The 27,296-nt window shown below is 44.2% G+C and overlaps 1 protein-coding gene across 1 annotated transcript in view; it reads right to left on the reverse strand.

Annotated features, from left to right (window-relative positions):
- Positions 1 to 4,086: 4,086 nt before the first annotated feature.
- The window catches only part of EIPR1 (EARP complex and GARP complex interacting protein 1), a 291,898-nt gene continuing 268,688 nt past the window's right edge, over positions 4,087 to 27,296 (reverse strand). The window contains exons 8-9 of the mRNA XM_073568152.1: positions 15,957 to 16,124; positions 4,087 to 4,402 (exon numbers count right to left, since the gene is read on the reverse strand). Coding sequence (XP_073424253.1) covers positions 4,228 to 4,402; positions 15,957 to 16,124 — 343 coding nt within the window. The 3' untranslated portion in view covers positions 4,087 to 4,227. The remainder of the gene's footprint in view (positions 4,403 to 15,956; positions 16,125 to 27,296) is intronic.

The raw sequence follows: 27,296 nt of genomic DNA on the forward strand, positions 1-27,296 counted from the left end.
TATTGGAGGAGCTATAGGACATGGTTGGTGATACATTTGAAAACGAGGTCACGAAGTAGATTTTTGGAAGCCACAATGGCTACTGTATGCATTGTATTAAAGATTATAAATTATTTATATTTGCCACTGAATGAAAATTAAGATTGGTTGATATCCGTCTCCGAGTTGTGTCCTCATGCGAGTTCGGGTATATCCCTTTGGTAGAATCAGTAACCCTACGATGGGGTTTAGTACTCTAAAGGGCCTGTCACACTAAGCGATATCGCTGGCAATATCACTATAACGTCACTGGTTTTTGTGACGTTATAGTGATATTCGATATCGCTATGTCTGATACTTACCTGCGACCGGCTCCCCCGCTGGCTATCGCTGATCGCGCGAGAATGTCCTGGACAGTTTCTCGTCGTCAGCTTCCTGTGGCACCGACGAGCGACGCGTGGATGCGGGCGGGAGGACGTCAGGATCGCCTCGTCTGACAGGTAAGTAACGACCCCCGACCGCTGCGATGACGCTGGTGAGATCTGCCTGTGTGGCAGCTCACTAGCGACCACTTAGTGATGCACCAGCGATCCTGACTGCGTCATATTGCTGGTCGGGATCGCTGGTGCATCGCTAAGTGTGACAGTACCTTTAAAAGCAGACATATTGTCTGATTAGTGTATAACTTTCAGCTAATGCTATTATATAACTATTCCGTAAGATTATCCAAGGTATCAGCAGGGGTGATTAGTGAATTTTCTGATTATCTGCATTAGTGAAGATAACGGAAATACCTCGACCCAGGCTGCATCCTTTCCTGACTGCAGGAGGTAACATTTTCCAAGAATGAATCTGTTTGTGCACTTTACCCACTTGTAATGTTCTTAGAGGGTAGCATTTGACGCCGATAGCTAAAAGCACCCATCGAGTAAAAGAAAGCTACAGTGGAGGGGTCCGCCAGCAAACTAATGCGACTAATTATCCATTCTTAGTGCTCATCAACTGGAACGATACTTTAGCTACATACATTACGTTATAAAGCTATAAGGTCATTTGTGTTTTAAGCTTTATGACTTTCTAATTAAAATGAGAAAAACTAACAAACCTACACCAAAACACTGGAATCTGCCACATTCAAAAATTCTGCCCTATCCGGTTAATTCTGTCACTAGAAAAAAAAAAAATTAAAACATATTATGGGCCCTTGTCATGAAAAAAAAAATCATTTGTTCCCACTCAAACATTTAAAAACCTTCACCCAAGTTATAAATTATCCCCGGCCAACTAGTGTTTTATAGGTTAAAGAAGACCTTTCAGAATTTTTTTACGTGTTTAAACTGGCCAAATCATGACAAAAAAGGCTGAAAATCTGAATAAAGCATTTCTCCCCATTTTTGGGGTATTTTTCACCTCAATTGCGGAAATATTAGCTTGTAAAGTTTAGATGCTGATTTCCACTATAATCAAGTCGGCATCAGCAGAGATTTTCCTCTGGGGGGAACATTTACTTTTTCCCCTGAATGATGTCTCTGTCAAATAAGAACATCTTTGGCTTAATAGGACTGTTTAGTATACTTCTGGAACATAATGAATGTTATCATACACGTGGGCCCAGATTTGCCTAAATTGTTCCTGACTATCCTGAAGAATACATTAGTTTTTTTTGTTGATCATATAGCACGGGCAACATTTGCATTAATTCCAATGTATTTTCATTGCTGCTATAGTTTGATTTATCCAGAGGCAAACATCCTGTGGGCAGGAACATATCACCTAGAGCTATACAGTTTCATAAACAATGAGAATTTTCAACATACTCTGTAAAAAGTTAGGTTCCAGCACATTATGTGCAGTTTGTGCTTATTAAGATGTTATTTATGAGAGATTTACGGTAGGAGTTCCATATCCATAAGCAAAGTTCAGTTGTAGAACTGTTGACCAAATCCGACTCCAAAATTTCATATGTTACAAAAATGTGTAGGTAAACTTCAAATATATAGTGGAAATAATACCAGGTGAATGTGGGTTCTTCTAGATTTGTTCAAAGAGAGTTCATCACATTCTTGGACAGTTAAAGGGGTACTGACATGTTATTAAATTGCTTTAGTTAGGCAACATAAAAATAAGTTTGCAACTGACATGCTTTTTAATTATCCTGCAATGAGCTTTTATCTTACCTAATGTACAGCTTTGTTGGGAAAGCGATCAGCCAACAGACCCTGACTTAGTATGCCGAGTAGTTGCAGTCTAAACTGAGGAGTAAACTCCTGAGATATTAGCCACCTATCTCCAGCCCATTGATTTCTATACATCAGTTAACATCTCACCTTCCCAGCTTCTGACCAAGCTGCTGTTATCAATCCTGCAAAATCAATAACCCACTGGATCAGAATTTTCCAGAGCAGTTTTCCCAATCACTGCTCTCACTTTCCTGAGCCATGTGCTTTGTTCAAAGGGCTTGTTCGCTCTATATAAAAATATAGTGAAAACAGTGTAGACTTCTGATCAAACACATACAGACGGTTAATGTGTCACAGTATCACAAGCTCAGCAGTAGGATGAATCTACTGAACTAGAACTGTTGCTCAAGGAGTAATGCCGCCCCTCCCCCTACAACAAGGAAGTTAGAGAGACTGTGGAAACCTGTGTGCTGCTTAAGAAACAACTTGAGGATAACCATCTAAAAATGTTTTCGGTGATTTTATATAAATTTACCATTAGAATGAGACAGTAAAAAAAATAACTACTACTTATCAGTTGAAGCCCTCCCCACCCCCAATCCAGTGGTCCTTGCCGATTCTGCAGTGATGATGATTCATTCATCATTCACATAACTGCTATAGCCAACTACTGGCCTCAGCAGGTACTTAGCACATGTGGTGCATGACCAAATGAGGCCACTAACTGACTATAAAGGTCATGATGATGTCTTCACTGTACAATTGGGGAGGACTACCAGTGTAGCAGAATATTCAACCATTTTAATTTCCTAATCTTGGGAAGATTATATAAATTCTGGACAACAGATTTAAATTATTTTGGAGTATGTTTAACCAGAAGGTACCAGAATAGTCTGCTATTGGGGAAGATGAGCTGCTCATATAAGTCACAAAAGGCCTCAACTCTGTTCTGTTCAAATTATTTAAAAGGTTTTGTGGATGCAGGCCAGTCTCCAAGCCCGAAAAGACACCAGAAAGTTGGCTTGTTTCCCAGCAATGCCGCTTGGCTTACTTAGAGAGAGATGAGGCCTGAAGAGTTCGTTAAATTATCTCACACAGATAGGAAATAGTTCATTAACAGGATGGTGATACATGTTCAGAAGAGGGGACGAGTCAAAAGGATTGAGGTATCCACTGAAAGCCAAGAGGGGGTCTAATATAATGTAATCTTAACAGCTTGACGTGTAAAAAAACGGAGACCAAGTCCACCATAAGATTTGTGTCTACAGAGGGAATTCCATGCCTCCACAAATATCAGTAACCGCTGTTGAGTAATTAAAATGAAGTAATCCAGAACAGAAATGAGAACGACTCTAAAAAAAAAAAAAAAAAAGATAACATTATTGGAAGTAGCTACACTTGTGGATGATACCAAGACCATTCTTCTATTTTTGATTAGGAAGGATCTTAATAGTGAAGGGTGGTTCATTTTATGTACAGTAGACAACTTGGGGGTAAGCTTGATATTTAAGTAGTTAAGAAAGTCGACCATTTTACTTTTGTTGGCTACATCAGCTTTGGTGAACAAGATAAGTCACTAGACACAAATATGCATGTAAAGCTAAAGCAAGTAGACCTTACCTCCCTGCACATGCTCAGGAGATAGGGCTTTAGCCTTGACTGTGTGACTATTCACAGGAACAACATCTTCAGATGACTGTTCAGACATGATTAATAAACAGTGAGCATATGATTATTAATACATTATTTACAGAATAAACCATCTTATAAAATAATAAGTGCGTCAAATATATAGAAATATTCCAGCTGCTAAACGCCCAGTCTCCAATAAAAGAACAAATACGCAGATGACAGTCCTCGGATGACTTCTATTTCATTAGGATCCCAGTGTCTAAACACAACAATCTAAAAAAGGTCAAGCCTGGCCCAAGATTTGGTCATTTATTACAAAGCTCTACAATAAACAAATATAATAACATATTTCAGATCCCCATCTCTCCAGTCGCCAAATTACAGGAAATAAGCTGTCAGTGACATGCAATCACTTCAGCTCAAACAAACGAACAAATTACAGCAGTATGTTATATTTGAGTGCTCTTGGGACTCGGTTAATAACCAGCCTTCCATCATAGCTTAAGGAAGCAAAGAGCCAGGGGTCTGCGGAGGACCATTCCACGGCATACACACTGTCTTCATGCTCTTCGTAGGTAGCTATTATACTGTCCTGGAGTGGCTCTTTTGTTCTAAGAGGGAAACAAAAAAAAACCAATTACTGAAAGGGAAAAATACAATGTTGCGTACTTGTCGAGCGCATAATTATAAGCAAGGAACGAAAAAAATGACAAAAAGTGTCAAACATTGCCGGGACACCCTTAGGTTATAGATCACATGGATACTTTATTTCTATGATGAACATTTTCATTTGCTTAGACACTTTAACCATGGTAAAATAGATGACAGGTATTGTTAAAAAATATGTCATTATAGAATAGGTCATAATGAGGACTTGGACAATGGTAATTGCTCCCAAGAATAGTGCAGTCTGTCATATATTCAGCAATTTTTATTATATGCAGAATATGAAGAAACTCTGTCAAGGTGTCCATACACATAAGATATACATATGCACGCATGATCAAGCCAAGAATTTAATGGATTAAATGTAGAATGATGCAAAATCTAGACGATAAAGGAACAAGATAGAAGAAGAATCAATGCATTCAAAATGTTATCAATACCATGGAGGGCAAGAAGAACAAAAATCAATTTTGGTACAAATCAAGCCAGACATGTCACTCAAAGTAAGGATCTCCAAGCTATGACTTGACTACTTTGGATAAAAACATACAAAGAGAGCAATCACTGGAGAAGAACAACATGGTCAGAAGAATAGAAGGAACAAAGTGAAGAGGAAGACCAGCAACCTGATGACTTAATACAATAATATAATAATCTTTATTTTTATATAGCGCTAACATATTCCGCAGCGCTTTACAGTTTGCACACATTTTCATCACTGTCCCCGATGGGGCTCACAATCTAAATTCCCTATCAGTATGTCTTTAGAATGTGGAAGGAAACCGGAGTGCCCGGAGGAAACCCACGCAAACAAGGGGAGAACATGAACATACAAACTCATTGCAGATGTTGTCCTTGGTGGGATTCGAACCCAGGACCCCAGCGCTGCAAGGCTGCAGTGCTAACCACTGAGCCAATACAATCAAGATAACAGGGAGAAGACCTTGGTGGATCCATCTAGGCTTGATCTTTCTATAGAGTATTCATCCATCAAGTCATTATGGCTCAAGAACGAGTTGAAGGCCGTTAAATAAATAAAATGTGGAGGGGACTAAAGCTAGCCAGACATATCAGACAGCTGTCGAGAAAAAGCTTGACTGGTGGTTCTGTATGAGAAAATGGTATTACAGCACCGCCACACAACAGTGGAAACAAAAAGACTGGGTGATGAAATGCCAACATGCCAATTATTTTCTTCCCTGACATCATCTATCGGGGGGGGGTACAATAAAACCTAAGTAGACAACGCTCTGTTGAAACAATTGCTATTGTGGATTAGTTACGGTCTGCTAATTGTTTTCCACTCTCCCTCTATTGATGTCCTGCTCAGCACAGATAGCGCTGACATCATTCCCCAAACCATAATCAATGAAGGCAGAGCTGGCAAGCTAACATCCAGAAGAACATGACTATTCACTACGGCAGCTCCTCCCAGTTGACTATTGAGAGCGAAGCATGGTAATTTTATCCAACTATTTCTCCATCCAAGCTACAGCAGCGATCTCAGCAGGGAGACTCTTATAAGGCTAAGTGCACACGTACCGGAACTCTCGCGGAAATTACCGCGAGAATTCCGGAATTCCAGTCCGCGGGAAAATCGCATTTTAAATTCCCGCGATTTTCCCGCGGAAAACTAGACGAGTGTGACCAACTTTTTACTATTGAGGCCGCCTATGCGGCATCAGTAGTAAAAGATAGAATGTAAAAAAAAATAAAAAATGGTGTTATTCTTACCTTCCGACGTCCCGCGCATCCGTTCCCAGTAATCCTTTGCGAAAATGCCCGCGATGACGTCAGTTCTCGCGGGATCGCGACGTCTCGCGGTAATTCGCGATGACATCGCGCGAATGACCGCGAGACTTCGCGATCCCGCGAGAAGGGACGTCATCGCGAGCATTTTCGCAAAGGATTACTGGGAACGAGAGCGTGAAGAGAAGCGGGAAGGCTGCGCGGGACGCCGGAGGGTGAGAATAACAATATTTTTTATTTTTAAATTCTATTTTTTACAGGGATATGGTACCCAAAGCCCGGAGGACAGTCTTCTCTCCTCCGGACCATGGGTACCATCCGCAATTGTTCTGCTTACTTTCCGCATGGTGTGCACAGCCACATGCGGGAAGTAAGCGGAACAATGCATTCCTATGGGTGCGGGATCGCCGCGATTCCGCAAATTAATGAGCATGCTGCGGTTTTTACCGCAAAGCGATTCCGCCGCGGTAAAAACCGCAGCATTAGCACAGCATTGCGGAATCCATAGGAATGCATGGGATGCTTATTTTTCGCGTTTTTGCGGCAAAATCGCACAGTTAAAACCGCCGCGGAGGCGCGAAAAAAACGCCACGTGTGAACTCAGCCTAAAGGTATTTAACAACCCTTTAGCATTCCAGCATTAGTTAGAAAATTACAAATTTCATAACAGGCCCTTATAAAGACTATTGAATATTTTTAAAAGTCTCATCTTCATTAATGGGTAAAACTGCAAAGTGTTTGTAAAAAAAAAACTTTGCAATTTACACTACCTCTTATTAAAAATCTTCTCCACTCATAAGAATGGAAGAATTATTATTTCTATCATGTACAGCTCATTGCCTAGGTTACCGGCCACCATGCAGGTTCCGGGTAGTCAGTTACCATGCCAATTACACGCATTATGCTTTAGAGTCTACAATCGCCACTTTGAAGGAGGCCAGATTGCTGGACAGACCAGCCTCAGTCCCTTCTGAGCTTCTCTCATGGTGCAGAGTTAACATTGCCTTTGTTAGCAGCGTGGGAGAGTATTCAGTTCAGACTATTGATGCGACCATACCCAAAATTATCAAACGACAGGAGCTCACCACGCCCAGCAAACAAGAACCAGGGGGCAGAGGAGAAGTGGTAGACTCCTTAAGAAAGAACCGAAGACAAACCCTTTAAGTACTCACTTGAAATATGCAAGAATAAAACATACAGCACAGGAACGTAGTTATTTTTCCAGGACAACAGACGTAGTTCACGACACCCACTATGCCCTGGTACATGGTTCATGACATTGTCAATTGGTCATTAGTGGCCGGCAGAAGACTTCATTGTTAGGCTGTGTGCACACGCTGCGGATTTTGCTGCGGTTCCGCAGTGGTTTTGGCCGCTGCGGACCCGCAGCAGTTTCTGCTGCGATGTACAGTACAATGATTCCTTATGGGAATCAAAAACCGCAATGCAGACGGTGCGGATTTTTCCGCGCGGATTATCTGCGGTTTTCAATCCGCAGAAAGAATTAACATGTCAATTCTTTCTACGGATTCCCCTGCGGTTTGCCATCTCCTCCATTGAGGAGATGAAAAACCGCAGGGCAAAACCGCAGAGCAATCCGCAGGTAAAACCGCAGGTCTTTTGACCTGCGGTTTCACCTGCGGATTTTACAAAATCCGCGCGGATGAATCCGCACCTAATCCGCAGAGTGTGCACACAGCCTTAGACTTTATTCAGACGTTTGATTTTCAAAAGTAAGCAATATCCATGTTTTTCACAGCTAACATGTGTAAGTGTGATAGTCTATGGGGCCATTCACATGTCCATGATTTTTCGCAGTCAACTAGGATCAAAATCGGCAATACCAGTCTATGTGTCCATGAAATAATTGGACCGCACTTGGGTGACATCTAACCGGGGGTACGATTTTCCCGAACTGTCAGAAAGGAGAAGATGGAGAAACTTTCTTTTTTTCTCCACTTACGAGAAAAACTGATGGCAATCGGACCACGCTCTGATCAGAAACTGATCAAAATAAATCGGTCAGTTTTTCTCATAAGTTGTAAAAACGGACGTCTGAGTGAGTCCTAACAAGCAGTAGCGGACACAGGCATACATTTCTTGCACGGTGCCATTGATTTTGTTTTGCTTCTTAGAATTATGGTAAAACTTGCATGTTTAATACAGTGTGAAATTGTTTCAAATGCTTTGTCTCTAGCGATATCCTGTGCGAGCATTATAGTGGCTTAGAGCAGTTCTGATACTAAAACTGCGAAATGGGCAGGTTTCTTCGCATGCAGCGTCTTATGCTTCTACCCAAAGCTTTTCTTGACATTGGCAGAGATTGAATCTTTTTATAGAATGCTTTATGGAGCCGTCATGTGTCAGGATTTACTGAACGTCTGAGGCCACATTATTCAGATTTACATCAAATTATAACATTGGTATCACATCTAACCAGCAAGTATCAAACAACATCAGAGATATTCTATACAGTGTTACTAAGAAATGATCAAAATCTATGTGATTAGTGTTTTTTCCTATTAATATATAGGAACCTTAAGAATACCAAACCAAACAGGTTAAAGGGATTGTTCACTTTAGAAAATGATGACACATGGAGCACACTGGAGGCCCACTGCTGCAGTCCATACTTTGTATTAGTAAACTTATCAGCAAGTGCTCAATTTCACTGCAGCACCTCCAGAGGAGAAAAGGAGCATTACTCAATATTTACTAAAATTAATGGGTTGTCAATGTCAATGTACAGACATGTTGGGTCCCTCAGAGTAAGGAATGCTCTTCAATTGCTTCTTGGATTTGTTTAACAAAGTGGCGCATTGAACAGTGACCTAGACAACTTTCTACTTATGCAAGCAGTGGCAATAATATAACGAGCTTGCCCCCTTAGAAAACAAAAAAAAAAAAAAAATCAGGCTTGTTTAGGTTTTTGACATTTCATCTCTCCTTTTTATATTGTATATTTCCTCTCATTTATCACTATATATGGAACATAAATGTAAGAAGTCAATGTCTTCAATATGATAAAAGGGTTGTCCAAGCATATATCACTGATCAGTATCAGATTAGTCGGGATCCGACTGCCAGCTCCCCCTCCGACCAGCTGTTACTAGTTCCGGTGGTGGCTGAATGTAAACACTGAATGGAGCTTGTAATATCAGAGCTGGCATCCCTTCATGGTCCCTCTCCCTCCTCCTGGCAGGGACGCCGACATACTCTTTCTCCTGGCGTGGCGTCCTTCTCCAAGGGTCTGCGCACGTCGAGCAGGTCTCCCAGTGGTGCGCTCATCGCTTCTTAAAGGGACAGCGCACACACTCCTGGAAATGCCCCCAGCCAATACCTGATAGGCATTAAGCATTAAAGGCACCCTCCCCTATAGGGAGGTGCCTGAGCAGTGTTAGCTCTGGTTAGTGAGCATACCCACTAGTCTGTTGTCAGGTCCCTGTTATTGAACCCGTCCAGCCCAAAGCAGAACCTATTCTTAAGTGCATCCTCTCTGAACCTGAACTTGCTCCTAAGCACGTCCTGCCAGAACCTGATCCTGAGTTCAGAACCCATCATGTCTGAACCTGCATCTACAACCTCTGCCAGTGTTCCAGAACCTGTCTTGTCTAAATCCAGAGCCCGTTCCGTCTGTACATCCTGTTTTGTCCAAGCCTGATCCTGTACTGCCTGAACTGGCTCCAATGTCTGTTCTACCAGCTATCCGAATGCTGTCCTGCCAATGACTCCGAGTTCATATCCTTGCCTGTTATCCTGATCCTTGGGGTCAGTTGCCGCAGTACAGGGGAGTGCTCTGAAGTGGCACCTGGTGGACATCTGCAGCTCAAGACTATCTCCACCAACAGGGGCTCTAGTGAAAACCAGGTAGCCGCTTAGCCACGCCACTCCAGTATAAGTCCGGCCCTGTGGCACAGTGGGTCCACAATCCACCAGTGTGAAAGAGCTGAAGAGTAAAGCTCTGTTTGTGACCACTACTAGGTACTACAGATCGCCTCCTATTTAGAAAAATAGGATCATGTAGTTGGCAGTGGCCTCTACACATTAAAAGGTACTGTGCTAATAAGGTGTTTTGACAATCCCTAATGCATTATTATACTTTCTGGCAGCACAACTACAGCATCGTAGTGGGTGGGAATGAGATGGAAATTCAAACAAGATTATGAGACTGATTACTACAGGAACACCATGAAAACTCCCACTCATATTGCTGATCTAAGTAATTGTATAGGTAAGAAAGAGTCACATTCAGCTCTTGCATTACTGTGTGAGGTCTGGGATAGGTGTAAACACATAATCGGTATGGTAAGCTGCCCCTTATTTGGTTTAATAATAAATACTACTTTTATACAGTTAGGTCCATATATATTTGGACAGAGACAACATTTTTGCAATTTTGGTTCTAGACATTACCACAATGAATTATAACCAAAACAATTCAGATGCAGTTGAAGTTCAGACTTTCAGCTTTCATTTGAGGGTATCCACATTAAAATTGGATGAAGGGTTTAGGAGTTTCTGCTCCTTAACATGTGCCACCCTGTTTTTAAAGGGACCAAAAGTAATTGGACAATTGACTCCAAGGCTATTTCATGGACAGGTGTGGGCAATCCCTTCGTTATGTCATTCTCAATTAAGCAGATAAAAGGTCTGGAGTTGATTTGAGGTGTCGTGCTTGCATTTGGAAGGTTTTGCTGTGAAGGAAACATGCGGTCAAAGGAGCTCTCCATGCAGGTGAAATAAGCCATCCTTAAGCTGCAAAAACAAAAAAAACCCATCCGAAAAAATGCACCAACATTAGGAGTGGCAAAATCTACAGTTTGGTACATCCTGAGAAAGAAAGAAAACACTGGTGAACTCATCAACGCAAAAAGACCTGGGCGCCCACGGAAGACAACAGTGGTGGATGATCGCAGAATAGTCTCCATGGTGAAGAGAAACCCCTTCACAACAGCCAACCAAGTGAACAACACTCTCCAGGAAATAGACGTATCAATATCCAAATCTACCATAAAGAGAAGACTGCATGAAAGTAAATACAGAGGGATCACTGCACGGTGCAAGCCACTCATAAGCATCAAGAATCAAAAGGCTAGACTGGACTTTGCTAAAAAACATCTAAAAAAAGCCAGCACAGCTCTGGAAGAACATTCTTTGGAAAGATGAAACCAAGATCAAACTCTACCAGAATGATGGAAAGAGAAAAAGTATGGCGAAGGCGTGGTACAGCTCATGATCCAAAGCATACCATATCATCTGTAAAACACGGCGGAGGCAGTGTGATGGCTTGGGCATGCATGGCTGCCAGTGGCACTGGGTCACTAGTGTTTATTGATGATGTGACACAGGACAGAAGCAGCCGAATGAATTCTGAGGTATTCAGAGCCATACTATGTGCTCAGATCCAGCCAAATGCAGCCAAACTGATTGGACGTCGTTTCATACTACAGATGGACAATGACCCAAAACATAAAGCCAAAGCAACCCAGGAGTTTATTAAAGCAAAGAAGTGGAATATTATTGAATGGCCAAGTCAGTTACCTGATCTCAACCCAATCGAGCATGGATTTCACTTGTTAAAGACTGAGCTTCAGACAGAAAGGCCCACAAACAAACAGCAACTGAAAACCACAGCAGTGAAGGCCTGGCAGAGCATCAAAAAGGAGGAAACACAGCGTCTGGTGATGTCCATGAGTTCAAGACTTCAGGCAGTCATTGCTAACAAAGGGTTTTCAATCAAATACTAGAAATGAACATTTTATTTACAATTATTTAATCTGTCCAATTACTTTTGGTCCCTTTAAAAACAGGGTGGCACATGTTAAGGAGCTGAAACTCCTAAACCCTTCATCCAATTTTAATGTAGATACCCTCAAATGAAAGCTGAAACTCTGAACTTCAACTGCATCTGAATTGTTTTGTTTAAAATTCATTGTGGTAATGTCTAGAACCAAAATTAGAAAAATGTTGTCTCTGTCCAAATATATATGGACCTAACTGTAAATTAGATGGATTTCAGAGTTGGATATACAGTGGGTACGGCAAGAATTCAGACCCCTTTAACTTTTTCACTATTCTTTGGTCTGATGAGACGAAGACAGAACTTTTTGGTGATAATTCTAAGCTTTATCTGTGGAGTAAACCAGGCACTGCTCATCACCTGCCCAATACAATCCCAACAGTGAAACATGGTGGTAACAGCATCATGCTATGGAGGTGTTTTTCAGCTGCAGGGATAGGACGACTGGTTGCCATTGAAGGAAACATGAATGTGGCCAAGTACATAGATATCCTGGATGAATACCTCTTCCAGAGTGCTCTGGACCTCAGACTTGGCCGAAAGTTCATCTTCCAACAAGACAATGACCCTAATCACACAGCTAAAATAACAAAGGAGTGGCTTTGGGACAACTCTGTGACCATTCTTGACTGGCCCAGCCAGAGCCCTGACCTAAACCCAATTGAGCATCTCTAGAGAGACCTGAAATTGGCTGTCCACTAATGTTCACCATCCAACCTGACAGAACTGGAGAGCATCTGCAAGGAAGAATGGCAGAGGATCCCCAAATCCAGGAGTGAAAAATTTGTTGCATCATTCCCAAGACTAATGGCTGTACTAGCTCAAAAAAGGTGCTTCTACTCAATATTGAGCAACGGGTCTGAATACTTATGACCATGTGATATTTCAGTTTTTCTTTCTCAATAAATTTGCAAAAATTTCTACATTTCTGTCTTTTTTTTTTCCAGTCAAGATGGGATGAAGAGTGTACATTAATGAGAAAAAAAATGAACTTTTTGGAATTTACCAAATGGCTGCAATGAAACAAAGAGTGAAACACTTTAAGGGGTCTGAATACTTTCCATACCTATGGCACGCATGACAAAGGGGGCACGTAGAGCCCTCCCGGTGGGCACGCGCGCAATTTCCTCAGCACTAGCGCCGTGACCACTCTACTCAGCCCGCTCGCCATCTCCCTCATCATTAGCACTGCGGCTACTGTCCTCTGTGCGAGCACCCCCCATCACGCCACATTCCCTCCCATCAGCCTGCGCTTGTGATGAGGAGGGTGAGGGTGGCGCTACTAATGAAGGGGATGGTGCATGGGCTGAGGAGAACGGCGGCGGAGCTAGTGCTGACGAGATGGCGCATGTGCCCACAGGTAGGACTGTGATATATGAAGAGACAAGATCAGTGTTGGAATGAACAGAGGTGAGTAGTTTGGGGCTATTATACAGTATGGATCACTATGTGGGGCTATTATACAGTATGGATCACTATGTTGGGCCATTATACTGTATGGAGGACTATGTGGGGCCATTAAACAGTATGGAGCACTATGTGGGGCCATTATACAGTATGGAGCACTATGTCGGAGCATTTTACAGTATGGAGCACTATGTGAAACCATTATACAGAATGGAGCACTATGTGGGGTCATTATACAGTATGGATTCATTAAATTATGGAAGTCAATACAGGGCCCTGTGATACTGTATGGAGCACTATGTGGGACCTTTTACACTTTACGCAGGACTATGTGGGGCCCATTGTACTGCATGGAGGACTATGTGGATCCATTATACTGTATGGAGGATTTTTTGAGCCTATTATACTGTATGAAGAGTTCTGTTGGGATTACAGTTGGAGAATCATACTGTGATGGGGTCACCATTCTTTGGGAATTGAGGGAGGGGGGTACAGTAGGGTTATCATAGTGCATCTGGAACAATTCACTGTGGGGGTATCATACAGTGTGTCAGATAAAGTATGATACAAACAAAAGTTATCTGTTCTATTCAAGGTTTTTATCCTTTATTACATATTTATAATAGGCCATATGCTTTTTTACTGCTGTTACATAACATATTACCGTATATACGCGTGTATAAGCCAATCCGCGTATAAGTCGACCCCCTAATTTTGCCACAAAAAACTGGAAAAATGTATTGACTCATGTATAAGCCGAGGGTGGTGCTGCACAAGGCTTAATGGTGGTCCAAGAAGATGCTCCATTGTTAAAAAAAAACCCCATATGCTGCTGAACAAGGGTTAATGCTGGCCCAAGAAGATGCTCCATAAATACCCCCCATATGTTGCTGCACAAGGGTTAATGCTACCCCATAAGATGCTCCATAAATACCCCCATATATTGCTGCTGCACAAGGGTTAATTGTGGCCCAAGAAGATGCTCCATAAATACCCCCCATATGCTGAAGCACAAGGGTTAATACTGGCCCAAGAACATGCTCCATAAATACTCCTTATTTGCTGCTGCAATTAAAAAAGAAAAAAAATGACATACTCACCTCTCCGTTGCTGGGGGCCAGGTACCGGTGTCCTGAGCCCCCGGCACTGGCGATATTTACCGGTCCCCGTTCCATCGCCATCCACTGCTGTGTCTCCCGGGTCTCTGCAGTGACGTTCAGCAGAGGGCGCGCACTGACTACGTCATCGCACCCTCTGCTGAACGTCACAGCAGGTGGACCGGAGACACAGCGGGGCACGGCGATGGAATGGGGACAGGTGAATATTGCTCTGCCCCCATCATACTCACCCCCTCCTGGCACACGGTCTTCTCTGCAGCCCCTGCTTCTCCCTTGGTCGTCTTCTTCCTGTGTTCAGCGGTCACACGTGGTACCGCTCATTAAACTCATGAATATGCGCATATTCATGAGTTTAATGAGCGGTTCCACGTGACCGTTGAACGCAGGAAGAAGACGACCTACGGAGAAGCAGGGGCTGCAGAGACGTGCCAGGAGGGGTGAGTATGGTCTCTGACACCCCCGCTCCCCCTCCCCAGCCGACCCCCGGTATATGACTCGCATATAAGCCGAGAGGGGGGACAAGTTTATTTTTTATTTAATAAGGAAAAGCTTCCTCAAATATAGACTTTTTTTTTTTTTTTTTTTTTACAAATATCAAAGGTTGTCAAAGCTTTTAACTTTGGTCCTATGTGTATTTGACATCCCTGGATTATTTACAAAGAGGTTGTAAAAACAAACAACTTTGCAATTTTACATTTAATTAAATATCCTCTCCATTCTCAAGAACAGACCTCCCTGCATTCGGGGGCTGGTATCTTAAGCTTGGAGTGCAGTGCTTACAAGCTCTTTGCTATAGACTGTGTAGCGCGCTAATGTACAAGTTGTTTTTCTTATCTTAAACCTCAGTATTAAGGTAAAATGCCATGTTGGCACTTTGCCATAAATAAGCGGGTTTTGGGCAATTGGTCTCTAAAAGGTTTGCCATCACTGCTCTAGGGGCTGCATGTCTTTTACAGTGGGGGAAATAAGTATTTGATCCCTTGCTGATTTTGTAAGTTTTTCCACTGACAAAGACATGAACAGTCTATTATTTTAAGGTGGAAGTGATGTTATGTTTAATGTGATTAATGTTACGAATGACTTTTTAAAAAAAATTTCAAGAAATACAATTTGATTTATTGAAAAAAAAAAAAAAAAGGCGCTGTGCTTTTAAGCTGGGAACACATGATCGTCAGGAGGAGGAACTGGATCCCCACCAATCTGATATTGATGACCTATACTGAGGGTAGACTATTAATAAAGTAAGCCTGGGAAACCCGCACACGAGAGGTTAGGATCAATCATAAATATAGATGCGGATAGTGACCTGCAGAGAAGAGGTTGCAGGCAAAGAAACCATATCGTTCTGAATATTGACCAAGTTACAGCGGAACCCTAAAATCATAAATGTAGAGCATTTTTTTGCACCTTGTATTTCTGACTTACTTCTCTTCATGTTGATTGTCTTCTTGATCACTTAAGTCTTCATCATCGACAAGGTGTCCAAATGGTTCAGAAGAAATTGAGACCATATTAGACAGGATTACACGACTGTCGCTGCTCCCCGTCAAGACCAGCTGATCATGGGAGTGGTTGTACCGAACACTCCAAACCCTAAAATTGCAATAAAAAACAATTTAATCTAATTAACTTAACATTTATAAAGTCACAATGCCAACAATGGTGCCAATATGCCTTCATGTCATGGACTATGGACAGAACAGAAATTCCTTGGATGATTATAAACTGCAGATCAGCATAACGAGTTGGCTGATGGTGGCCACTCTAGTAACACTTGTTAAATAATAAGCACTGCTTGCCTTACCATGAGCAGATCCATCAAGGTGTGTTCACACATTTTTTTTCCAGATGTATTTGAAGCAAGTCTGCCCTGAAAACTGCTTGAAAAAGCGCTCAGAAAAAAAAGAATCTTCCTTTGAGGGGCTTTTAACAGATTCAGGTTTCCAAGAACGGCCAAGTAGTTGAAAGAAGCAAAAGGACCACTCCTAACATTTTCTACTTCGAAGATGCTCCATACTTCCTAACAGACGTCAATGGGAAGGATACAAAAAATGTGTTTTCTAAAATGTTTTTATATAACACTAGAGTTTTGATTGTTGTTTAATGGAATTTATAAACATTTGGAAAAAATTAAGTTGCCCCCCCAAAAAACCCGAAAACAAGTACTTAAAAATGTCAATAAAGCACTGAGAAAAAGACCAAAAAATATAAAAATAAGTTGCTTAAGGTTTAAAAAAACTCCAGAGAATGGCAGCAAATTTATCAAGCGTCTCCTGCTTTAAAAACTGATGTTTTTAGCTGCCTGAAAAAGACGTTGCATGCACATCTTAAAGGGGTTTTCCACCACAATGCAAACTGTTGTGAAGCAGTGAAGCTTGCCGAATACTAACAGTGTGTAATGTGTACACTGTCAGGATTCAGCTCTGCTACCTGGTTCGAGCGGACATCATGGGGGCCGCAAGAATGTGATCTGCATAATTATGGTCACATGCCGACTAACTTCTCTTTTACTTCTCTCAGTTTTCCTCAAGCTTCACTGCTTACCCTGTGGTGGATACAGGGCTGTGGACTCGTTAAGCATACCCCTCCGACTCCTACTCCTCAATTTCCCTGACTCCCGATTCTACAACCGACTCCCCAGCACTGGTCACTACTGAGCATGTACATAAAGTGCAGCACAGATTCATCTTATCTCCGATTCCACAGCACTGGTCACTACTGAGCATGTGCATAAAGTGCAACACAGATTCATCTCCACTACGACCCCACAGCACCGGTCACTACTGAGCATGTGCATAAAGTGCAGCACAGATTCATCTCATCAACGACCCCACAGCACTGGTCACTACTGAGCATGTGCATAAAGTGCAGCACAGATTCATCTCATCAACGACCCCACAGCACTGGTCACTACTGAGCATGTGCATAAAGTGCAGCACAGATTCATCTCCACTACGACCCCACAGCACTGGTCACTACTGAGCATGTGCATAAAGTGCAGCACTATTTCATCTCAACTACGACTCCACCGCACTGGTCACTACTGAGCATGTGCATAAAGTGCAGCACAGATTCATCTCCACTTGGACCTCACAGCACAGCCTCACTACTGAGCATGTGCATAAAGTGCAGCACAGATTCATCTCCACTACGACCCCACAGCACTGGTCACTACTGAGCATGTGCATAAAGTGCAGCACTATTTCATCTCAACTACGACTCCACCGCACTGGTCTCTACTGAGCATGTGCATAAAGTGCAGCACAGATTCATCTCCACTACGACCCCACAGCACAGCCTCACTACTGAGCATGTGCATAAAGTGCAGCACAGATTCCTCTCCACTACGACTCCACCGCACTGGTCACTAATGAGCATGTGATGTGCATAAAGTGCAGCACAGATTCATCTCATCTCCGACCCCACAGCACTGGTCACTACTGAGCATGTACATAAAGTGCAGCACAGATTCCTCTCCACTATGACTCCACCGCACTGGTCACTACTGAGCATGTGCATAAAGTGCAGCACAGATTCATCTCATCTCCGACCCCACAGCCCTGGTCACTACTGAGCATGTACATAAAGTGCAGCAGATTCCTGTCCACTACGACTCCACCGCACTGGTCACTACTGAGCATGTACATAAAGTGAAGCACAGATTCATCTCCACTACGACCCCACAGCACTGGTCACTACTGAGCATGTGCATAAAGTGCAGCACTATTTCATTTCAACTACGACTCCACCGCACTGGTCAATACTGAGCATGTGCATAAAGAGCAGCACAGATTCATCTCATCTCCGACCCCACAGCACTGGTCACTACTGAGCATGTACATAAAGTGCAGCACAGATTCCTCTCCACTATGACTCCACCGCACTGGTCACTACTGAGCATGTGATGTGCATAAAGTGCAGCACAGATTCATCTCATCTCCGACCCCACAGCCCTGGTCACTACTGAGCATGTACATAAAGTGCAGCACAGATTCATCTCCACTACGACCCCACAGCACTGGTCAGTACTGAGCATGTGCATAAAGTGCAGCACTATTTTATCTCAACTACGACTCCACCGCACTGGTCACTACTGAGCATGTGCATAAAGTGCAGCACAGATTCCTCTCCACTACGACTCCACCGCACTGGTCACTACTGAGCATGTGATGTGCATAAGGTGCAGCTCAGATTCATCTCATCTATGACTCCATAGCACTGGTCACTACTGAGCATGTACATAAAGTGCAGCACAGATTCCTCTCCACTACGACTCCACCGCACTGGTCACTACTGAGCATGTGATGTGCATAAGGTGCAGCTCAGATTCATCTCATCTTTGACTCCACAGCCCTGGTCACTACTGAGCATGTGCATAAAGTGCAGCACAGATTCATCTCATCTATGACTCCACCGCACTGGTCACTACTGAGCATGTGATGTGCATAAAGTGCAGCACAGATTCATCTCATCTCCGACCCCACAGCACTGGTCACTACTGAGCATGTACATAAAGTGCAGCACAGATTCCTCTCCACTATGACTGCACCGCACTGGTCACTACTGAGCATGTGCATAAAGTGCAGCACTATTTTATCTCAACTACGACTCCACCGCACTGGTCACTACTGAGCATGTTCATAAAGTGCAGCACAGATTCATCTCATCTCCGACCCCACAGCCCTGGTAACTACTGAGCATGTACATAAAGTGCAGCACAGATTCCTGTCCACTACGACTCCACCGCACTGGTCACTACTGAGCATGGAGCATGTACATAAAGTGCAGCACAGATTCATCTCCACTACGACCCCACAGCACTGGTCACTACTGAGCATGTGCATAAACTGCAGCACTATTTTATCTCAACTACGACTCCACCGCACTGGTCACTACTGAGCATGTGCATAAAGTGCAGCACAGATTCCTCTCCACTACGACTCCACCGCACTGGTCACTACTGAGCATTTGATGTGCATAAAGTGCAGCACAGATTCATCTCATCTCTGACCCCACAGCACTGGTCACTACTGAGCATGTACATAAAGTGCAGCACAGATTCCTCTCCACTACGACACCACCGCACTGGTCACTACTGAGCATGTGATGTGCATAAGGTGCAGCTCAGATTCATCTCATCTATGACTCCAGAGCCCTGGTCACTACTGAGCATGTGCATAAAGTGCAGCACAGATTCATCTCATCTATGACTCCACAGCTCTGCCTCACTACTGAGCATGTACATAAAGTGCAGCACAGATTCCTCTCCACTACGACTCCACCGCACTGGTCACTAATGAGCATGTGATGTGCATAAAGTGCAGCACAGATTCATCTCATCTCCGACCCCACAGCACTGGTCACTACTGAGCATGTACATAAAGTGCAGCACAGATTCCTCTCCACTATGACTCCACCGCACTGGTCACTACTGAGCATGTGCATAAAGTGCAGCACAGATTCATCTCATCTCCGACCCCACAGCCCTGGTCACTACTGAGCATGTACATAAAGTGCAGCAGATTCCTGTCCACTACGACTCCACCGCACTGGTCACTACTGAGCATGTACATAAAGTGAAGCACAGATTCATCTCCACTACGACCCCACAGCACTGGTCACTACCGAGCATGTGCATAAAGTGCAGCACTATTTCATTTCAACTACGACTCCACCGCACTGGTCAATACTGAGCATGTGCATAAAGAGCAGCACAGATTCATCTCATCTCCGACCCCACAGCACTGGTCACTACTGAGCATGTACATAAAGTGCAGCACAGATTCCTCTCCACTATGACTCCACCGCACTGGTCACTACTGAGCATGTGATGTGCATAAAGTACAGCACAGATTCATCTCATCTCCGACCCCACAGCCCTGGTCACTACTGAGCATGTACATAAAGTGCAGCACAGATTCATCTCCACTACGACCCCACAGCACTGGTCACTACTGAGCATGTGCATAAAGTGCAGCACTATTTTATCTCAACTACGACTCCACCGCACTGGTCACTACTGAGCATGTGCATAAAGTGCAGCACAGATTCCTCTCCACTACGACTCCACCGCACTGGTCACTACTGAGCATGTGATGTGCATAAAGTGCAGCACAGATTCATCTCATCTCTGACCCCACAGCACAGGCCACTACTGAGCATGTACATAAAGTGCAGCACAGATTCCTCTCCACTACGACTCCACCGCACTGGTCACTACTGAGCATGTGATGTGCATAAGGTGCAGCTCAGATTCATCTCATCTATGACTCCACAGCCCTGGTCACTACTGAGCATGTGCATAAAGTGCAGCACAGATTCATCTCATCTATGACTCCACCGCACTGGTCACTACTGAGCATGTGATGTGCATAAAGTGCAGCACAGATTCATCTCATCTCTGACCCCACAGCACTGGTCACTACTGAGCATGTACATAAAGTGCAGCACAGATTCCTCTCCACTATGACTCCACCGCACTGGTCACTACTGAGCATGTGCATAAAGTGCAGCACTATTTTATCTCAACTACGACTCCACCGCACTGGTCACTACTGAGCATGTTCATAAAGTGCAGCACAGATTCATCTCATCTCCGACCCCACAGCCCTGGTAACTACTGAGCATGTACATAAAGTGCAGCACAGATTCCTGTCCACTACGACTCCACCGCACTGGTCACTACTGAGCATGGAGCATGTACATAAAGTGCAGCACAGATTCATCTCCACTACGACCCCACAGCACTGGTCACTACTGAGCATGTGCATAAACTGCAGCACTATTTTATCTCAACTACGACTCCACCGCACTGGTCACTACTGAGCATGTGCATAAAGTGCAGCACAGATTCCTCTCCACTACGACTCCACCGCACTGGTCACTACTGAGCATTTGATGCGCATAAAGTGCAGCACAGATTCATCTCATCTCTGACCCCACAGCACTGGTCACTACTGAGCATGTACATAAAGTGCAGCACAGATTCCTCTCCACTACGACACCACCGCACTGGTCACTACTGAGCATGTGATGTGCATAAGGTGCAGCTCAGATTCATCTCATCTATGACTCCACAGCCCTGGTCACTACTGAGCATGTGCATAAAGTGCAGCACAGATTCATCTCATCTATGACTCCACAGCTCTGCCTCACTACTGAGCATGTACATAAAGTGCAGCACAGATTCCTCTCTAGCAAAAGCCGAGATCCTTAGATCAAGAACAGAACAGACATTTATAGGACATTTCATAACTTTCTCAAAATAGTATACAAAAATATGCAGCACATCCTGCGTAGTACTACGATGCCCAATTTATTATATATTTTTCGAGTCGGTCCATTTTATGCTGACTCCATCAAAATGGACACCGAGTCAATGACTCCGACTCCACAGCCATGGATGGAAAATCTCTTCTATTTGTAACAAAACCATGGCAACATTTACCTTTGGGCTACCGTCACATGCTCCGATTTCCTTTATTTCTTGACATGGGGATATTAGATTGCGAGCACCAGTGAACACAGTCTGTATGTATAGTAGGCGAGTATAAAGTTTGTCAAATATTCACTGTGCAAAATGTTGATAATACATAATCATTATAACTAAGTAAGAATAATAAGAATACAAAACAAAAAAAAATAATTTTCGTTATTTCTAATCTGGAAAACATCGTTTACATTCCGTCCATTACATCCCTTATTCTTCCAATATACACTGTAAAAATCATGATTACAAAAAAAATCCATAGCATGACATGTGTTAAAAATATTTTTTCCTACACTCAACGGTGCGAGGTTTCCATAGAAACCCCCGGCAGCACAGGGCTCTGGGGAGTCGTCCATTTTGACCTTCAAGACAGACGCATCGTCTGCTACCGTCTGCTGTAGGAAGCTCTGAATCCTCATCTTTAAAAAAAAAAAAAAAACCCAAATAACATTATCGAACCGATCCTGAAAGTACCTAAAATGCTAGAATCTGAGGCAATAATATATTTTTGATATCACGTTAAAAATATCTTGATTTTTTTTTATTATTTTTTTTTCATTATTGTGATGCCTTTACTGTTAAAGGGAACCTGTCACAAAGCTTGACCGTTATAAGTTACGACCACCACCTTTCAGGGCTGATATAGAGCTTTCTATAATGTTGTATATCAGCCTCCAACCTGACCTTAAAGACAAGAAAAATAGGCATTAGACCTACCGGTAATTATGTTTCCAGGAGTCCATTCTGACAGCACCAGGGAGGACGTCCCTCGCCTCCTTGCAGGGACAGGAAGAGAACACACAAGAGGTTAAAAACGGTCTCCACCCACATTCCCTCAGTGTTTTTCCAAGTATTACACCGTGGATGATGCAACTGAACACTTTATTTACAGAATCATATTACAACATATGACATAATTTTTTCAGGAAGGGAACTATCCGTGCTGTCAGGATGGACTCCTGGAAACATAATTACCGGTAGGTCTAATGCTTATTTTCCAGGACGTCCCTCCTGACAGCACCAGGGAGAATACCAAAGTATCCCCTTAGGGTGGGCTGACTGCCTGGAGAACCATTCTCCCGAAAGCAGTCTGCTGGGTATATAACACATCCAATTTGTAGTGTTTACAGAATGTGTCCAACCTGGACCAGGTTGCGGCCCTACAGATTTGGTTTACTGAAGCCCCTGCCCTTTCTGTCCAGGAATCTGATAACGCTCGTGTTGAGTGAGCTTTTAAACCTTCTGGGGGAGGAACCCCCTGGGAGACGTAGGTCAAACTGATTAGCGATGTTATCCATCTCGCGATGGAGGCTTTTGAGGCTTTCCTCCCTTTATTTTTCCCCCCAAAGAGTAAAAATAGGTTATGGTCTTGTTTCCAACCCTGCGTGGCCTTGATGTAATCAATAACTGCCTGGCATATGTCTAATTCGTGCAGGGCCCTTTCTTTGTCATTTGAGGGGTTCTCGCAAAAGGAAGGCAAGATTATTTCCTGGTTTAGGTTTTGGACCGACGCAACTTCGGGCAAAAAGGTGGGGTCTAGTGTCATGATTATTCGATCATCCCAGATTCGGAGATATGGGTCTTGGATAGATAGCGCCTGTATCTCGCTTATCCGTTTCGCTGTGGTGATCGCCACTAAAAATGCTACTTTCATGGTTTGATGTGAAATGGGCATCTTCTGGCTCTGGATAAAGGGATCTAAGCAAAGAGACCGCAGGACAAGACTAAGATCCCATGGGGGGACTGACCTCCTGACTGTAGGACGTAACCTCTGAATTGCCCTGATAAATCTTATTACCCAGGGATGGGAGGCGAAGGGGTAATCGAGAAAGGAGCTTAATGCCGAGATCTGGACCTTCAGCGTGCTAGGCCTAAGTCCTTTATTAAAGCCTGCCTGAAGGAAATCTAGAATCTTTGGGATGTCTGGTTTTCCTTCCGCTGAGTTGGGCCTGCCACAATCTAGACAGAATCTTTCCAAATTTTGTGGTATATCGCAGAAGTTACGGGCTTTCTGCTGGCCTGAATAGTCGATATGACCTGGTCTGACAGGCCTCGAGCCCTCAAGATCTGCTGTCCAGGATCCAGGCTGACAGGTGAAGTCTTCCTGGGTCTTGGTGAAAGACCGGCCCTTGGTGAATGATGTCTTCCCTCTGTGGAAGCAGGACTGGTCAATCTTCTGCTATAATGCCCAGGAGTGGAAACCAGCTCCTTTTCGGCCAATAAGGGCTATCAGTAACACTCTTGCCTGATCCTCCTGAATCTTCCTGAAGATGGCTGGAATGAGAGCTATCAGGGGAAATGCGTATGAGAGAGTCTGCCCCCACTTCTGGCTTAGGGCGTCTAACCCTTCTGGATTGTCCACCGGATTCAGCGAGAAAAACCTGTACGTCTTGGTATTTTTCCTGGTAGCGAAGAGGTCTATGTGCGGTCTTCCCCAGCGCTGGCATAGGTTCTGGAAGATCTCTGTGTTCAGCTCCCACTCCGTGGGACAGATCTTCTGCCTGCTTAAATAATCTGCCACTGTATTTTGCGACCCTTCGAGATGGACGGCTGTTACTGACAGAACCATATTTTCTGCCCAGGAGAAAATCTTTTTTGCCAGGTCCTGGAGTGCCCAATGCCTTGTTCCCCCTTGATGCCGCAGGAAGGACACCACTGTCACATTGTCCGATAGAATCTTGACGTGTTGGCTTTTCAGTCGGTCCTGATTTCTTCTTAGGGCCTCCCATGTGGCGTAAAGTTCCTTGAAGTTGGAGGAAGTGGACCGCATCTTTGCCGGCCATTCCCCTTGAAGAATTCTGCCTTCTAAATGTGCCCCCCAGCCGCATTTGCTGGCGTCTGTAGCAATTACGATGCATGGGGAGGTGATTCTGGGGACACCTTTCCCTAAGTTTTCTTGCTGCATCCACCACACCAGGGATCTTCTTACTGCTGGAGACAAGGATATCTTCCTGTCTAGGGAGGCCAGGTGACGATCCCAGGCGGCAAGTACTTCTTTTTGAAGGGTTCTTGAATGGAAATGTGCCCATCGGACACAAGGGATGCAGGATGTCATGAGGCCCAGAGCGCGCATTGCTACTCGGATGGAAACGCGGCCTTAATGAAGCTCCTTCATGCTGTCTCGTATCTTCATCTGTTTTCCTGGTGGTAAGAAGTAAGTTCTGCTTCTGGGGTCCAGTAGTACTCCCAAAAAAATGTTTCCTTTTTTCTGGGACCAGGTCCGATTTTTCTTTGTTTATGATCCAGCCCAGAAACTCGAGAACCTCTATTGTCTTCTCCTTGTGCCGCCGCAGTTCCTCTGTTGATTTTGCCACCAGGAGGAAGTCGTCCAGATATGGAATGATGATTATTCCCCGATTTCTTAGCAACGCTACCACCTCCGCGATTAGCTTCGTAAAGACTCGAGGCGCCGAGGCCAGAACAAACGGAAGACACTGGAATTGAAAGTGGCAGGTCCGATTCTGAAGTCTTACTGCAAACCTCAGGAATCTCTGTGACATTGGGTGAATTGGTACCTGATAGTAGGCACTTTTCAGGTCCAGGGTACACATCAGGGCATTTTTGTCTATTAGATGGACTGTGGATCTGATTGACTCCATTTGAAATCTTTTGTACGTGACCCAGGCATTTAAGGGTTTCAGGTTTATAATGGTACGGGATTCTCCTGATGATTTTGCGATGGCAAATAGGGACGAATAGTGGCCCGCCCCAATTTCTGCCCGGGGAACCGGAATTCTCACACCGGAGTTTGCCAGGTCGGTCACGTTGATCCACATCTGGGAGTTGACTTTTACTCTGAGGGGAGAAATGGACCTTTTGGGGGGAGGGGATGAAAATTCTATTTGGTAACCCTCTGCTATTGTTCTCAGAACCCACTGATTTTTTATGACCCGAGACCACTGGGAACTGAATTCTCTGAGTTGACCCCCTATGTTGGTATAGTCATGTTCTTCTGGATCTAGTACGAGATCCCGAAGGGGGGGGGCTCTAGACCTTCCAGCTCTAGAGTGGGTGTTACCGTAGGAACCCCTCTGAGAGCTCCCCTGATATCTATAGTACTGCTGTCTTCTATATCCCCCGGGTCTACGAAAGGGCTGGTCCCTAGGTTTCTTTTCCTCTGGGAACACCTTCTTTATATCGGATGCTTTTTCTAATATATCGTCTAATGCTGAACCAAATACTTTTAACCCAGAGAAGGGAAGGGCGCAGAGCTTGTTTTTAGAGGCTCCGTCACCTGTCCAGGTCTTCAACCAAATGTCTCTGTGAGCCGAATTTGACAAAAAGCCATTCGTGCACAAAATCTAACGGATTCTGCCGATGTATTGGCTAGGAAAGCTGTGGCTAACTTCATGATCGGGAGTGAATCTATAATTTCCTCCCTTGGGGTTTTATTAGTCAAGTGTTCCTCTAACTGCCCCAAACCTAAAATAATAGATCTTGCTTCCGAAGTAGCTGCTACGTTTGTTTTAATTAAGGCTGCTGACGTTTCCCAGGCCCGCCTTAGCAGGTTATCCGCCTTCCTATCCGTAGGGTCCTTCAGGCTAGAAGCATCCTCGAAAGGGATCGCTATTTTCATGGCCACTTTTGCTACAGGGACATCAATTTTGGGAACTTCCTCCCACTCTTTAATGTCCTTGGGGTCGAAGGGGAGACGTCTCTTAAAGTCCCGGGACATCACGAGACGCTTTTCCGCCTCCTTCCATTCCTCCAGGACCATAGCTCGCACATGGTCGTTCACTGAGAATACTAATTTCCTCTGCGCCCTAAGGCCCCCGAACATCATGTCCTGTCTGGACTGAGGTTTCTGGACCTCCTCAATCTGCATTGTGTCTCTGACCGCTTGTACCAGATTGTTTGAGGAAAAGAGGTATCTCTTCCCATACTCCGGTTCATTAGCGCACACCTCCCCTTCTTCCTGATCCGACTCCGAGGAGTAGGAACCTTCCTCTGAGCTAGGCTCCATCTCCTGTCTGGTTCGCTTGGCACTGGGGCCTGGACTGGCTGGTTGTGGCTGGGAAAGGGTGGCCGTGGAAGCCTGGACCTCCTCTCGAATCAGCTATTTCATCTCCGATAGGAGGGACGGCTGTTGGCCCTTCATTACTTTGGCCGTACAGGTGTTGCTCAACAACTTCTTGTGCTTGCTGGGGAGCTTAACCCTGCATACAGGACACTTATTGGGCTTCCCTGGGTCTTTCTCCGTCTGCTTGGTCATGGGAGTGGGCGTTGGTGGTTGCGCCTTTTCCTGCATAGTGCAAGAGAGGGACAGTCAGGCTCTG

This window comes from Dendrobates tinctorius, unplaced genomic scaffold (genome assembly GCF_039654945.1).
Source record: "Dendrobates tinctorius isolate UK_male_01 unplaced genomic scaffold, ASM3965494v1 ptg000021l, whole genome shotgun sequence".
NCBI lineage: Eukaryota > Metazoa > Chordata > Amphibia > Anura > Dendrobatidae > Dendrobates > Dendrobates tinctorius.